Source organism: Poecilia latipinna, unplaced genomic scaffold (genome assembly GCF_001443285.1).
Source record: "Poecilia latipinna isolate Pla-1442-1.1 unplaced genomic scaffold, P_latipinna-1.0 Scaffold915, whole genome shotgun sequence".
Lineage (NCBI taxonomy): Eukaryota > Metazoa > Chordata > Actinopteri > Cyprinodontiformes > Poeciliidae > Poecilia > Poecilia latipinna.
Window position 1 is genome coordinate 203,309 of NW_015113531.1, and position 16,790 is coordinate 220,098.

The 16,790-nt window shown below is 42.0% G+C and overlaps 1 protein-coding gene across 1 annotated transcript in view; it reads right to left on the reverse strand.

The window, feature by feature from the left end:
- Positions 1-16,790, reverse strand: part of LOC106957563 (thyrotropin-releasing hormone-degrading ectoenzyme) — a 162,778-nt gene that overhangs the window by 136,527 nt on the left and 9,461 nt on the right. The window contains exon 2 of the mRNA XM_015048950.1: positions 11,725-11,969. Within this exon, the coding sequence (XP_014904436.1) occupies positions 11,725-11,969 (245 nt within the window). The remainder of the gene's footprint in view (positions 1-11,724; positions 11,970-16,790) is intronic.

The following is a 16,790-nucleotide window of genomic DNA, read 5'->3' on the forward strand; positions in this document are numbered from 1 at the left end:
CAGTCCCCCTGCAGGACAGTACACAGGTCCCCACAGTCCCACTGCAGGACAGTACACAGGTCCCCACAGTCCCACTGCAGGACAGTACACAGGTCCCCACAGTCCCACTGCAGGGCTCCCTCTGAGTGGGAACCACTCTGGAGAATCACTTCACAACTCAGGAATATCCCGACTATAAGATCTAAAAAACACAAAGCAGGACATTTGATTTGTGGAGATGATTCGGTGAGAACACGGAGGAACAAGGATGTTTCAGTAGAGTTCGTTAAACGGGTTGTAAGGTCCGAACTGATGATGGGAGTTTTCTCTACTGAACTTTGAATCTTCGGTCATCAGTTTGGTTTCCACGGTGATCAGGGATTTAAATGAAGGTTAATAATAAAATCAAATTCAAAAATACTTTATCCCAAAAGGACATTAAATGGTATAACTCGTATCATCTAGTATCTTCAGTCATTGGACGACGTCATCAGTTGTTAGCTAGCACTGCTAACCCACCTCCTTTGCTTTTGCCGCTGCTCTTTAATCTCTGCTATTGGGTGGAGATGTTGGAGGAGGGGATCAGTCTTTATTATGGATGGAAGAGCTGGACCATCTTCCTTCTTCTCAACTCCTCTGGGGTCAAAGGTCAGGTATTATTATGGGCTTTTGAGATACCAATTAGCTGCTCCGAGTTAGAAAAACACCTTGTTGCCATGGATACGCATCATAGCTCCTTCAATGAACCAATGGCCCAACCAGTTCTGTTCCTCCAGCAGTTTGATGATGTTGGGTGTATCATGACTCTCACCAGATTGACTTCGTTTGTTTGTTCATTTCTGATTTGACAGTTCGCTCGAGTTTTTCCAGAAAGTTTTTTTTTCTGTGGTGTTGAAGCAGAAACTCCTCGAAAAATCAGCGATTGAAAATGTTCACCTTCACATGCTCCTTCCAGGCCTTTATGTTCTCCAGGAGGAGTCAAGCAGCAACAATCCAGCTGAAGTACACTTATGGTAAATATTTGCCTGCAAGAGAAAATGGCTGCTATTACAGCAGCTTTAAAGTGCAGCTCACGGTGAAGAGCGCGGCGATACGGAGCCTCATTCTGCGATTCCAACGACCAAACCAGGAGATCCGGCTTTAAGAAGCAGAAAGACGAGCGACTCACCAGCTTTCTGTGCTTTTTGCTTTTTTTAAAGTTATAATTCAGCATCTGTTGATAAATTAGAAGCCATCAATCCATCACCAATTTCAGAAAATAAAAGCCACTGTGTAAATCCATCACACAGCGAAATGTTTCAACTTTCATTTCAGGTAACCAGAGTTCTGGCTCACAGAATGAAAACACAAAATTCAACATCTTAGATAATCAGAATATTATGAAAACGTTAAATATTAGAAAGTCATGATGCCACGCCCTAATCAGCTGATTAAAACACCTGGAAAGGTTTCCTGAGTGACTGTCTCTGTCTGGGTCAGAGGTCATGGACAGCCTGACCCAGTCACAAAACGTCCTAAAGAGTCTGGCTGTTCACAAAGTGATGCATCAAAGATATTCATAGAAAGTTGAGTGGAAGGAAACATTGAAGTCTTCCAGTCTAACACGAGCTTTCAAAACGTTCACATTTTTACTGATGTGATGTAAAGTTCTGATACGTTTTCCTTCTGAGAATCAACAGAATTAAAGCCTGAAATATTCCACTCTACCCGTCATAGATCTATAGTATTGAGCTTAATGTTCTGAAATGTTGCACTTTTTCATGATATCCAGATTTTTGGAGCTGCCTCGTAGTGAAACGGGGAAGGTGACCTCCTGACCCCTGGACTCGGTGCTCTTCATCATTCAGGTTGCATGTTGCTGCTCGTCTTCATCTTCAGCAGTCGGTTTGCTGGTTTCATCCCAGCAGGACGCCGCTCTGCCGCTGCAGCTAAACTCCAACATGCAGCATTATGATGCAGATTCCTGCTGCAGTTTCACACTGCAGTTAAAGTTCAGTCAGATCTTCATTTCCTTCCACAAAGAAACTCGGATGCATTAATTAGTTTTTGCACCTCATGGGTAATTTTCCTCAGAATAAATGGGCGCTAATTTGGAAGATTATTCCGTTGTCTCCTGGTACAACATTAATTATAGTTCCAGGGATGGAAATCTGCGCTCTCTCAAAACCACTCGGATGAATCTGGCAGTTCGCCATGCACCGGCACGCTGACAGTTTCTAGTCATCCTCGCTTTAATTGGTCCCTCCTTTGACCATCTTCATCTCGTTCGCCGCCTTTCGATCGGGGCTCTGCTGCCAGAACGCCCATTTTAAAGCTAAAGCCTGTTAGAAATACCAGTTATTTATTCTTACATGTTTTTAAAGTCTCAGCTTAGCAGAACGTTCACCCTGCCTCCCGAATAAATCAGTGAAAGTTGTTGCTCTAAATGCTGACAGAACTTTTAATTAGTAAACAGCAAATGCTGCAGATTTTTAGAGAACTATAAGATTTATTATCAGTTAATTATCCTGGTTTATTGTTCCAGGAACTTACTGCTGTTGCTTTACAATCCCCTCTGGTTAAAACTCAATTTATGTTCCATTAAAGACATTTAGCAGAGGAACCAAGCCATGAAATATGGAATAAAGGTTTACTTCTGAAAGTCTAATAAATAGAGTCAGAGTATGTTTTAGTTTGAAGATGAAACTGGTTTGGTGTTTGCGTCCATCCACCTGAAGTCAGCAGCTAGCCTCAACACCTGCAGGTTAGCAGGCGATCGTTTCATTGGGTTCTCAAGGTTTTGGAGATGAACTACTGGATCCTGTTAATGTGTAAACGCTTCATGTGTCCAGGAGTCTTTAACCTTCCTGTGGTCTTAGCGCAACGCTCAGGAGAAGAGCAGCAGATGTAACTGGTTGAACAGTGGGGAAGCAATGGGGTTGTTCCGTCAGACTGTCAGTGCCCGTAACAGCACACACAAACTTACAAAATTGCATCTGGGTCGATGCTGCTGGACTGAACACTGGGTAAAAAGCTTGTTGGGTCCAAATGAGCCCGTCTCTAAAGACAACGGGAGCAGAACACAGAAAACCAAACAAGAATGTACGATGCAAAGTTGTGTTAATCTATTTATATTTTATCTAGAGAGGGCAGCATTTCCTGTTGAGAAAAGTAAACAATCTGCAGATGTTCATTAGACTGTAACGAGCGCAGAGCAACCAGATCAACTACCAGTTTTAATCCAAATCCTTCACAGAGAAACAGGAAGGTTGAAACAGGAAGGTGTAAAGTATCTGCCAAGTCTGTGCGCATGCAGCTGATGTGCAGAAAGCAGGATTAGCTCGATAAGTTTCCTCTGTACCGGGGCCACAGTGATTCACAAGATCTCTGATCTGATGTTGGTCCCAAAATGACTGGTTGGTTCATCTCCAGATAGAACAGGTTTAAACTGGTTTCCAGTTCAGAGCCAATCTCTCTGATGGTTCCAGTTTAGAACAGCTGCATGACGGAGCGTTGTGTCCTTCAGTGAATCAAACAGAATCTGACTGAACTCCTGATCCAGTCCCAGATTCCTGTGAAGCTGATGAATCGGCAGCAGCGCCGCATCGCGCCGCCGTTTCAATGCAGCTCCCAATCGCAATTTGATATGTTGCTTAAAGCGATCAGTGTGTCCACTGTGTGTGTGTGTGTGAGATAATAACACAGCGCTGACTCAGCAGTTTCTTCACATCTCTGATTGTGAACAATTCATTCGATCTCGGCAGGAAGTGATGTCATATCCACTTCTCCACTCGCGTTCAGATTAAGCAGAGTATCACTTCATGAGTGTGTGTGTGTGTGTGTGTGTTTGCCAGTCAATCAGGATTATTGTTAGAACAGGCATTACCGTGGCAGCAGGATGTCACATCGTGTGTGTGTGTGTGTGTGTGTGTAACAGGCTCATCCTCCTCCTCTCTAATAGATCCTCTCTTTATCTCGTCCCTCTCAGGCTCCCTCCATTATTCTCTCCCTCCGCCTGCCTCTCTCTGTTTATTATTCGTCTCTTCCTCCTCCTCCTCTTCCTCACCTCTCCACAGCTCCTTTCAATTTGCTTCTCTGCATCCGTTTATCCTTCCCTCCTCCCTCATCCTTCCTTCTCATTTTCAGATTTCCTTCCCTTCTTCATGCACTCCATCGTCTGAGCGTAATCCCTCCTCTTCATCACTTTGACTCCTCTTCTCTTCTTTCTCATGTTTTTTCTTCTTTACCTCCATTGAGGATTTACTTCTTTTTTCACCTTTGCCTGGCTTCACTCGTTCCCTCCTCCTCCTCTTCCCTTTGACAATCCATCCATTTTTATTTATTTTACACATTTTCTTCCCAGTCCTCCTCATCCTTGTCTCTCGTTTCCACTCATCTTTTTCACTCTTCTTCTCTGGAACGTTTTTCTTCCACAAGTTTGTTAGAAAAGATGAACATGAACTTTTTCCTGGTTCAGTTCCACTTCTTTCCGTTTCTGATCCCTGCCACAGATTCTCTGTAAAGCTTGGGTACGGACTTTGACTAGGCCTTTGTTTTTACTAGTGTTTGAACATACAGTTAGAGACATTCATGTCAGAATGGCCTAGTTAAAGTCCAGACTTAAATTCAACTGAGAATCTCTGAGATTAGACGAGTCTCTAATGAAAATGTTCATCCAGTGGTCAGTCGGAGCTGAAACAACCCAAAAATGCAGGCCACACTTTTCAGATTTCACTTCAGGAAAATCTATTTAAACAGAAAAACCTGCAGCGGATCTGGAGAGAAAGCTGGAAGTGGATTTAAACTCAGATCAAATTGTGTAAAGACGTTTGTTCTCTTCCTCCTCTCAGCCCGGCGGAGCAGAAAGAAACAAACTTTAGAGGATTTCTCCCTGAGGCGCCGACTGACGGCGAACGGGAAGAACTCGATTTAAACAGGAAGTTGATGGGAAGAGGAGTTGCGGCTGCAGGGGGCGGAGCCACCGCCACTTCCTGCTCTGATCCCTTCCTCTCAGGCCGGAGGATGAAGGTGAGGATGAGGATGCTGTGAGGAATTGAATTAAGTTTCATTTCATGGCCAATTTCAGGCAGGATCAATTCTGCCTAACCAAGCGAAGTTATGGACATCGTTTAGCGTGTGGGAGAAATTTCTGGGAAATTAGTCTGACGATCCGGCCAGGAAGACTCCGGGAGCATCCTGTTCTTCCTGCCAACGTAGCACTGCTGCTGCTGCTGGGCAAAAGTTTTAAACTGCTCTTCATCCCTGGAGTTCCTCCAGTCTGGAGGAGAACATGAACTTTGACCTGTCCTAAAATCATCACCATCCACTGTGTGTTCAAAGTAGGAGTTTTGTAAAATTTAAATCGGATTTATCGTCTCTGATCATCTCTGGTTCTCCAGCTTGATGCTTAAAAATGAGAAACCAGGAAACACTGAGGAGTTTAAAGGAGAAACTGATGGGAGTATTTTTATCTGGAACAAAATCTCCAGAGAGTCCGTAAATATTTCACAAACCGTTTTGAGCAGTGAGTAAACGGTTCTGCATTTCCCCTCCATGGACCAAATCGACAGTCTGTCTCATGTACATCAGTTTTATGGACAGAAACACAACAAGGTTCCCCTTCGGGACTTTTGTGTGTAAAAACTAAAAACGTGATTTAGTTCATTTTTAATACCTTAATCTATGTAATTAATCAAAATGAATGCATTAGAATCCCAGCCATTAACTTGTTGCTTTAATTATGAATTATTCTCATTTCTTCTGGCAGGCAGACAACCACAGCCTTTAATCTGTGATGCAGTTTATTCCTGATGTAACTGAGGTTTTTCTCCTTACTGTCACCAAGTGCTGCTTAAAAGCAACTGTTGGCTTTTTAAATGTCTTCAGAGGAGTATTTTCTTTAAATCGCTAAATTCAAACCACCTGGAGCCAGAATACTACAAAGTGAATTAAAGGAAAGGTTCCTCGTCCAGCTGATGGTTCCTGTTCAGCTCAGACAGAAGAACTGAGCAGAACTAAACTGGTTTAACTGGACTAATTCATTCTCCTCCATCAGCCTCACAAGTATTTAAGCTAATCTCACAGAGGGTTAGCGTTAGCTGCATGGCTGCATCAAGCTAATCCTGAAGCTAACACACCTCAGCACTGCACAGTCCCAGAACACACAGGAAGTTCTCCAGGAAAATTAGATTTAAAACTGGACTTTCCAACAGTTCCAGTAAAATACAGAAGAATCCGTTTTCTATAACAAATCAATAAATGTTTTCTGTTTTAAGAACTGGAATAACTTTAATGGCCAAGATTATGAACAAATGATGAATTTCACAGGTTTGCAAATGGAAAAGTTTAGAGGAAATAAGATATTTCAGCCAAATTTATTTTCTTCTACATAAAGAAAATAGAATTTTGTTGAGGCTGCAAAGTGTGTGATCATGAACCATCCAATCAATGATCAGATTCTTAGAACTAATTAATGCCTCGGGTGCCATTACCGTATTTTCTGCACTATAAGGCGCACCTAAAACCTTCAATTTCCTCAAAAGCCGACAGTGCACCTTATAATCCGGTGAGCCTTATATATGGACCAATATTGAGCCACAACAGGTCTAGTAGCTACGGTACGCAGCCGCCGACTTCATTTTCGCCCGTAGAAGAAGCAGCGTGCGGTGCATGCTGGGATAGTTGACTGACCTATGTCTATGCATCTACCGACCATCTGATCCAATAGATGGCAGTAGTGCAACATTCATGGATGCAAGCTGCAGTTAAAACCTAAAGAAAAAGAAGAAGTACCGACCGTCTAGAATCAGGTCGTCTGCAGGACATTTAGCACCACGTTCTCCACCAATATGCTGTACGCGAACGGAGAAGGGTGACCATCGTCCGGCCACGCCCAGTCCGGAAGGCTCTCCTCACTGACCGGAGTCGGACTGTTTTGTTCACATTCTTTATGTCAACAAAGTGGCTTTAGACATTCATCGGGGTGCTTCGACTAGGGTTACCAAGAGACCAGCCCCTATCCATTTAAAGCCGGGGGAGAGAGACAGAGGCTGCGGCGGCAGCATGTCAGTTGGTCTGTGTTACCCAGAAAGCAGTTGGGCACAATATCGCAACACCAACACTGTGAGTGAAACAATGACTGGGGCAGACTACTATATAAAATACTCGGGGACCAGTTCTTTGTTACACATCCACATTTGTAGAGTACGGAACAAATCGCGTCCCGTTTAGGTTCAATATGGGTGGGAACCCCAACTGTAGCGTCTATTCTATGCGCCTTATAGTGCGGAAAATACGGTACTTTCTCCTTCTGAACAGAAACTGAAGTTACAATCCAGAATCAGCAGAGCTTCAGGTATAACAGCTGGAAACCAAAGATCAGGTCTGAACCTGAACCTTCAGAGCCACATAAAGATGTTACAAATTCGGCCTTCCATCAGCTCACAAACATTTTCACCATTAGGGACTAATGACGCAGAAAGATCTAGACAAACTCATCCATGTTTTTATCTTTAGTTGCATTGATTTCTGCAACAGCCTCTTCACAGGTCTGACTAAAAAGTCAGAGAATACACTATAAAATATTTCTGTTAGAACCAAACAGAAACAGCATTCAGCTTCTATGCTCCACATATCTGGAGCAAACGTCCAGAAAACTGAAAAACAGCTGAAACACTGAGTTCCTGTAAATCAAGTCGCCTTTGACTCATAACCGATAAATCAACATGTTTCCTGTACTTAGCCACAGAAATGTTATGTCTTATTTTACTTCTAACCATGTAAAACATTTTTAACTATCTTGATGCTGAAAATGTGCCACATAAATAAAATTGCCTTTTTTTCCATCTATATTTTTAATAACTGCAGAGCACTGGAGCCACTGGGAACAAACATTATCTCAAAATGTAAAATTTTTTCCTCAGAATTTCAACTTTTATATCGTAAGTTGGGGAAATGATAGTCTGCATACTTTCTCTTTTTCCCAGTGGCACTAATCACCTTCTGTAACAAATACACAAATGATCAGTTGCAATTTATTTTTAATAACTATGCAGCATCATTTTCATATGCTGTAAATTTGACTTTAGTGTACAAACTTATTTTTAATTTGTGTTTTTACATTCTTACCTTGGTGTGAATATGCATGCAACAGAAAGTTATTCACCAGATAATAAATCAGAAAATCATTTTCCTGTTTCTGGTCAGTTACCAGAAATGTTTCGATTGTTTCAAGATGGCGGCTAGAAAACAGCAGCATGAACCAGGGGAGCCTCAGAGCGCATTCATCATCAGCTTTCCTGTGATAAATTAGGATTCTGGCTTCCCATATTTTCCCAGATTATCTCCAACAAATCCGTCCAACTGCTGCTCTCTCAGCATCGCCGTGTGTTAGAAAAATCTTTATTCTGCTGGTGTAAACACGCACTGCGCAGCTCAGAAAAGGCCGTTTGTCTTTCATACGACATTAAACCAATCAGGTTGTGCACGGAGCGGACAGTGGGCAGGTTTCCCCTCAGAAGCTGCGTTTAACTTTAACTCGCCGCTCGTTGTGTTGTGATCGAGCCGCGCTGGTGCAGCAGCTGCCACATCGATTCCACATCGATCCCAACACATGCTGCCGGGGAACATGGGAAACGTAAACACACACACACACACAGGAGGGATCTGATTGGTGCAGAGTTTCAGTTCAGTGTGTGCCATAACGACTGGCAGAAAGGAAATCAGGCCTGATTTAATTTTTCTAACAAACTGCTGGTTAAAAAAAAAAAAAAAAAAAACAAGGGAAACCGGGACATGAACTAAGATAAAACCAGTTTTTACATCAGTTTTATATCGCCTCATTATATCCTCCCTCCTCTTTGTTCACGTCATCGCCTGCAGGCGACAGAAATATGATAAAGAAAAAACACGTTAGACAGTTCCTGCCATCCTGACCTGCAGATCAGGTCAATCATCAGAGCAGCAGAAATTAAATTCATCTGTTCAGCAGCAAAACATTTTTATACTCCTGGATGTTTTCACACCTACTGAAAAACATCAGCGGTTTAAACCGCAGCCGGTTTCCTTCATTTACTCTGCAGTGTAGAAGAGGAACGGAAGACCAACAGACACAACAGTCACGATGAGAACGCTGCCGATTCCCAATGTAAAAAATGAAGGATGAATAAACACAGAGACTCTCTGGTTTAATTTTAAATCAGTTAGACACAAACTCACCTGGATAAACTTTGTTTTTATCCGAACAAACATTAACAGATAGAAATGAAAAGCAAAACAACATTATTTGGTAGTTTGTAATCCAACAGAAAAAATTAAAATTACATTATTCTAATCTTTGGATCAAAGAATACGGAGATAATTTCCTGCCAAAATGTTGTAAACAAATAAAACTGAATGGAGTTTAAACTGATCTCCAATCACATACGGAACAATCCGAAACTACGAAAAGTTTCTGCCAAAAGTCAATGAAGTATTTACTCCACTATGAAAACAGGGGGCGCCACCGAGACAACTGCCAATAACATCTATAGGAGAATTTCCAAAAATTACAGTAAAATCTGGTTCTAGTTCACGTATGCGAGAGCAGAGCGGCTCATATGAAGGAGGGACACTTTGTTTGGAAAATAAGTTTTATCTGTGTAGAACACTATGGCAGGAAATTAACTCCATACAAACTCTCAGACTTTTATCAAACTTAAGGAAAATGCATCAAATATGTTGAGTGATGCATTTACAGAGTAACAAATGTGTTAACCTTTTAGTTTAAAAGGATTTAATAAACAGAATTTATTTTTGTTTATTTGGTTTTTGTATTTTTTGACATTTCAAGTCATAAGTTAGTTGGCAAAAAAACAAAAATTAAAACTTTACCTTGCACTCTAAAGTCAAGGTAACAAGTCTATTACTGGTTTATAACGACCTGTTCAAGCTTCACTAAACGTCTTTTGTTAAGCTGTGAGGATATTTCAGGTTCTTCCAAAATAAAAGCACTTCCTGTTTGATTATTCTTGTATTTTTCAACATAATTTTTTTTAGATTATGGAGATTCTTATGAGATGAAACATTTGTTAAAATGTAGTTTGTTTTATTAAAATGTGACAGAATGAGAAAATGTTGCTCATGTTTTATTTGGGATGTAAATATTAATAGCAGCTGATTTAATGAAGGAATAAAGATTTTTACTGCAACGTCTTTCTGCTTGATCTTTTATTTCTTTTTTTTCTTTTTAAGTTCCATTCATTACATGTCAATAAAGTAAACTAATGGGATAAATATTGTGTTTTACAAGTCGGACCATATTCCCTGGAGGTTTGTAACACATTGACTGAAATGTTCTGACTGTTGTTGATAATGGTTTTAAAATGATAACCTACAGCGCTGCAGCAGCTCAGGCAGGCGACGCAGCACGAAGCCGAAGTGGGAGCAATAATTTCACCTATTAGAGGAAAAACACAACCTGTGAAGACAGCATGTTCCTCTGAAGCTTCCTTAATAAGCGTTAATAACCGTCTGCTGCTGATGTTTGCTGTTATTTCTATCAGATCGGTTCTGATTGCTGTGATCACCGAGCCGGACCGGGTCAGCCTGCTGCCTGTTTAATGTCCGATCACGTTACTGTAGAGACGGAAGGGTGACGGATCAGAACGACGACGGTTAACGTTGGATGTCCAGCTTCGGTTCTGATCCGGTCCCGTTCTTCCTCTCTGCTGAACAGAACCCCATCAGCTGCTGTCTGACTGGAGCAAACAAGCAGCAGCTTCTTGGCAGGTACAGGACTCCGACTCATTAGCACTAATTAACACATTACTGAGCTAAAAAAACATGGCTGCTCCAGCACCGTAAATCCAACTTACAATGAATGTTTTCATCACTTTCAGCTGGAAACTAAACTTGGACGGCTGGTCATTTGTGTTTTTACAGCTTTCCATAAAGCTAGCAGGAAACCAGTTACATCCATGATAAAAACTGAGAAAAGTATTTATTTTAAAAAGAACCTAACTTAACTGAACTTATTTTGAATTTTGCGATCCTTCAAAATGTACATACAATAATAAGTGGATGGAAACACAGCGAGTGGATGTTTTCAGGCTTCTGGTTGTACGTCAGTGAACTATGCACTGAGAAACTCCAGAGTTAGCAGCTGCTTACAGGAAAGCGGCTGGCAGGTTTGTGTTGCATTGTGGGATGCGGTAGAGTAAACTAACTAAAATAAGGCTCCTCTTCCAGCCTGACTGCCAGGTGAGGTTTAGTTTTTAAAACCTCACCTGAGAGGACTGAGCACCAAACTCAACATCTTTATCTGCAGATTACAGTAAAATAGTCAGTAAATAATCTCAGTCTGCTGCTGAGTCACAGCCCAGCTACGAGCAGCAGATGATTCAGTGATCCGTCTGAGGCGTCAGCTGCAGAATCCTCACAAAACAAACACATTTTAGATCAGAAACACAAAGCAACAGCCAATCAGGAGCCTGGAAACTGGATTCAAGCCAATTAGCTGTTTGGGTACAGAGCGCAAACACACACACACACACGCGCGCATCAGCTCAAAGCCAGTTTCCCATCAGCCCCTTGGGGACCAGATCTGACTTAGAAACAACACAAGGGCTTCTGGGAATTTCATAAAGAGGGAGTGAGAGTGTGTGTGGTCTGACAGCTGCAACACACACATTATGGTGTGTGAGAGTTAATCAATGTCGTGGGTGTGAGGCTGTGACCTTTTCTAGTTGAACCACCTGCTGCTCTGTGTGTGTGTGTGTGTGTGTGTACCGTTTCTCTCGCTGCAGGGTGTAGGAGCTCCTGAAGAATCCCAGCAGCTCGTCCTCAATGGCGGCGTCGAAGCTGACGTTGAGCCGGTACAGCCTGCCGGGCTTCAGCTCACGGTGCAGAACCACCACGTACATCTGATTGGCCGGGAAGGGGAAGTGGCGGTGGATGCGCATGACTCCGCCCCCCGGCCTGTTGGCAGGCCGGCCGCCGGCGCCGCTCTCGGCTGCCATGGAAACCCGGTCCACCTGAACAGAGGAGGAGGTTTGGAGTTCGTCTGTCAAACATCCTTCATGTGACTTTTCTAACTCTTCACTGACGCAGGAGAGTTAGCAAACATCTTAAAGAACAAAACTAAACTATGAAAATCATCAATGGTTCATGTTCTGAAACAAAACGCTCAAGGAATAAAATGTTTCATTTCCTCAGATTCAAACATTTCAACCTGTGATATTTCAGATCAACTCACTGACATGAAACCTGCTGAACTCGACCAAACATGGCATTTTACCCCAAAACTAAATAAAAATGGTTTAAATTCCACTTTTAAAACAGAAAACTGCATTTAATTTCATTTTAAAACTTAAGTTTGTCTGATTTGTCCCAACTGCAGCACGACAAACTACATGTTGTTGGTTTTCAAGTTGAAAATAATGAGAAAAGCAACAGTTTGCTCCATGCTTAGATACAGATCATGAATGCATTCTGTTTTAAATATCTATAATAAAATAGAAATGTGCAATGTTTTTGTTCTTCATCTGAATTAAAATAAACAACAGGTCTGTGTTTGGTGATTCCCAGAACAGCTCTGTTGTTTGGATAAACTACGACAAACTGCAACATTACTAACCATTTAATCTCCCAGCTGTTCCTCTGACTGGCGGACATGTTGCTGAATCCATTGACAGATTTCCACAAATAGCAGCAGAAGGGAAAAGTTGTGCCTTTGTGAACTCAAACTGACCGTAAGATGAAGAAACAGAAGCAGTGAGAGCGAGCAGAGAATCACATGTGACAGCAGCGCAGCGCCGCCTCATTACAGGCCCAAAGCCTCACAGGTGCTCTCACCTGTCCCGGCTGATTAGACCGCAGCTCAGGTTCAAGCTGACTGGGGATTGGATGGTAATTAAATGAAATGTCACCAAGCTCGGAGCACGAAGGAGAAAAAAAAATCATCAAAGCAAGCAGGTGCAAAATAACTAACAAGATGGAGGAGAGAAGCGGCTCTCCCACTCAGTCCTGAGCGGTTTAATCAGCGGCTGAGTGAACCGGGGTCCGCGGGTCAGCTCGGTGGGCGGAGCAGAACCCAACACTTCACACAAAAAAAATCTAAACTGCTTCTTTTCAAGTGTGAGACGATGCAACAAGAACAAGGAGCTGCTTTCTAAAATTAGTCAGCTTCTGAGTTTAAAGTCTGTCCCTCATTGAAGCGTTTTCTGCCTTCATCAGCTTCTCTTCCTCTTCAGCCACTTACCGCATCTAGCTAACAGTAGAAGGAGCCGCCGTCGGGTTAAAAACCCAAAAAGTATTCATTTTAAACGTATCGGTTTACATAATATTGATTCTCATTTACTTATCGATTGAAATTTTTTCCTAAATCGATGTTAAAAAGTAAAAATATATCTGATGTCCGTCGGCGTCCATTTTGAAACTACGCCGAACGCCATGACGTCGCCACGCAGACGCTACTGCAGCGTACGCATGCGCGGAAAGCACCACAACAAAGAGGAAACTACAAAAATGAAAGAGATAAAGTCAACCGCCCCGTCCTCGTTGAAGGCAAATATTTAGTCAAATTTTGTGTTTTTACTTAAGGCTAAGCTTAGCATGAGGTTTACAGTGTGGAAGGTTCGCTAAATGAAGACTGAAAATTTCGGGAATACCGCAAATATGCCGAGTCAAGATGCGCCGTGATTGGTCAGAAGTTTGTTGCCATACTTTACGTAGAAATGAGCTCAGACAGCGATGTTAACATTTCCGGTTTAACCTGTTGTTTATAGAACTACTCTACAATCATGTCCACATACATGACTGTAGAGCATTTATCCACAACGGCATATTAGGTCCATTGTACACAGGAAAAAGGAAATTTTCATCATTTCCATCAAAAAACTCAGAAATTGTGACTAATTTACAATTTTCTCTTAGAAAAAACATTAACATTTCTGAGTTTCAAAAGGTAAAAAATTTATATTAAAAGATGCAAATAAAACAAATATTTTTTTTTAATAAAATAAAAATTTTATTGCCTAAAATGCAATAACAGCATTCCTTTTGTGAATGCTTGAATCTTTGTAGCAAAGGATTCATCTGCAGCTAAAATATATTTACAAAACAATTACACTTTTTTATTCAAAATGTAAAATGTACATATTTTTGTACAGTTTTGGCTTAATTACTGCTCTAAAGGTTATTAACAAAAAGAAGCAGCACACAGTTAATGATAAATCAGTTACTATTTACTACTACTATAACCGATTACTAAATTAGTTTAATTATTTCAATAATTGATTCATTACAACTAAGCCCTACAAGGTACCAAAAGATGCACGCCACACTTTTCAGAGTCATATTTATGAAGTAAAAGGAATGTGCTTCCTGATTCTGCTCCACTTTGAATTCGATCCTTTCCTGCATTTCCTCCTGAAATCTGCAGCTGGTTCACACCGAGCCCGCACCGCAGCTCTGAACGTAAACAGAGAAACAAAGCCGAGCCTGGTTTTACTCGCTGTGTACTCTCTGTCTGACCTTCTTACCGAAATACTCCTGCACTGCTAATATTTACTTAAGACTGGCCCAGTTACGGCGCTCCCTGGAGCCCAAACAGAACATAAAACAACGCAGATGTGGTTCTGAAAGCCGGCAGAAGGAAGGATCAAACCTCAACCACTGATCAGCCAGTAATGAAGCCCACATTAACTAACTGGTGTTACTGGGACGGGCTCTTCCCAACCTCTGGATCCAATTAGAGGCAGAGTGCTGCTTGGTCCCGCAGCACGGTGCGTTCAGGAATGGGTCGATGAGGACAGAGGCGCTGCTGACACGGAGAGGAAACGTTGGGATTAAACGGATTTGTTTCAGGCTTTTCTGCTGAGTCAGCAGCTCCGAGGCGCCTTCAAACGCCTCAAATTGCTTTTTAATTTGGCCGGATTCTCAAAGACGCTCCCTGGTGGAAACATGGTCACGTTTCTGGACACAACTCTTTATTATCCCGGCTGTAAAAACCTGGAGCTGCTGGTAAAGAGCCACTGAGGACGGCTTGGTGTGATCCAGTCAGGATGGGAGACGCCGTGGGGAGCCAGGTGCTTCAAAACTGTCAAAAATACTCAATAAGTTACAAACAGAGACTGTGGTTTAAAACCAGTCATCACTTCTTTAGTTCTTGCTTTTAATCAGGAAGACTTAAACGCTTTCCACAGATTTCTATTTCAATTTCAGTTTGATCCTCGTCCCTGCATGTTGACGTATTGAAACAACTTGAAAGTGAAGGACGCAGGAAGGGTCACTGCAAAAAAAAAAAAATCTGACGTTTTTTTCTCAGAATTCAGGTTTTTTTTTTTGTTTTTTTGTTTTTTCCATCAAAGTTCAGAATTTAATCACAGAATTCTGAGATTCAAGCCTGGATTTGGAGAAAAAAAACTGAGAAAAAAACAGAATTCTTAGAAAAACCAGAATTCCGAGAAAAATTATTTTACATTTTTGAAATACTGCCTGTTTTATCCACAGTTTTTCTCTTCACGTCATTGTTTTTTTTTTTTTTTTTTTTTCATTTGTAAGCAGTTATGAGGCAAAACCTTAAACTACTGCTGCGCCAGTTACTGAACAAGTTATTGCTAGGTAACCAAAGTTGGGGGGAACCTGAAGCTGCTTGTTACCCAGCAGGTTGTTGCTAGGCAACCAAAGAATGAGTGAGTTGGTTGATTCCACCAACCTTGCTTAGCTAAGGTTGAGCGACTTAAGCCTTCCCTCTGGCTACATCTCCCAGAATGCTGTGCAGTTCTGGATTGGAATTCAATAAATATTCTATATTTTGAATATTCTATTAGGCATATTAATCATTGATATTGATGAAATGTCTACCAATATTGTTTCTGATTTGTTGTCCAGCCCTATGTCGCCTGTTATGAACGCAGCCTAAGCTAACAGATTTGCTAACGGATCCCAGAATAAACTGCTGTAGAAAAGAAAAAAAGTATCTGACAGAAAATATGAATTGGGTTTCTCTATTTGGATGTCACTTGGTGTACATTCAGCCAGAAGTATTATGGGATGGCTTGGATCAAGGCTGATTCGTGGCCCAAGTTCAACTGAGAATCTGTGAAAACATCAATCAACCGAGAGCAGAAGAAGAAGAAAAGCAGCGCTGGCTGTCAGATTGTCGTGCTCCAGCAGCCTTTGGTTTCAGACTCCTGTCACTGAAAACTCTCCATCCTAAATAGATTTGGTTTGCGATCACAGGAGAGCGTACGCTGACATTCCTGTCGGCCTCCGTTTGAATAATAATAAATCTGACGGCTCCGTCTGACCCGGTAATGAACCGCGGCCCGGCTGTAATGGAAAAACGATAAAAACGCTGCTTTAGGAATCAGCCAAGGTTAGAGCGGTGAAGTCGCTTCCCAGCAGCCTCTCTGCACTTTCACTGTCCTGTCAGATCAGCTGACCAATCAATACGCACGTTAAGACGGGCCGGGTGTTAAAACACCAGCACCGGGGATCCGTGATTTAAAGGGCCGGAGCGTCCCAGCGTCCCAGCCGGAGGACGGCAGGAATGCGACCGGAGGAAGCAGAAATGAGAGCGGAAAGAGGCGCCGCTTGTTCATTATCATTGACATGAGCTGAACCACCGGCTGCCTGCAGGGCTTTCCTTTCATTTTAAAAAGGTCAGCAGAAACTTCTCCGCTTTTTTCCCTGGAATCGCTCGAAAATCCAAAGATTTCAACATTTTTCTTCTCCTCCCCCACCAGATGCTGCTATATTTACACTTTTTTTTTTTTTTTTTTTTTTTTTTTGGGGTTTTAAAAGGGGGCCCTTTTCCTTTTTCAGCCCGCTTTAAGGGGGGGGCCCCCTTG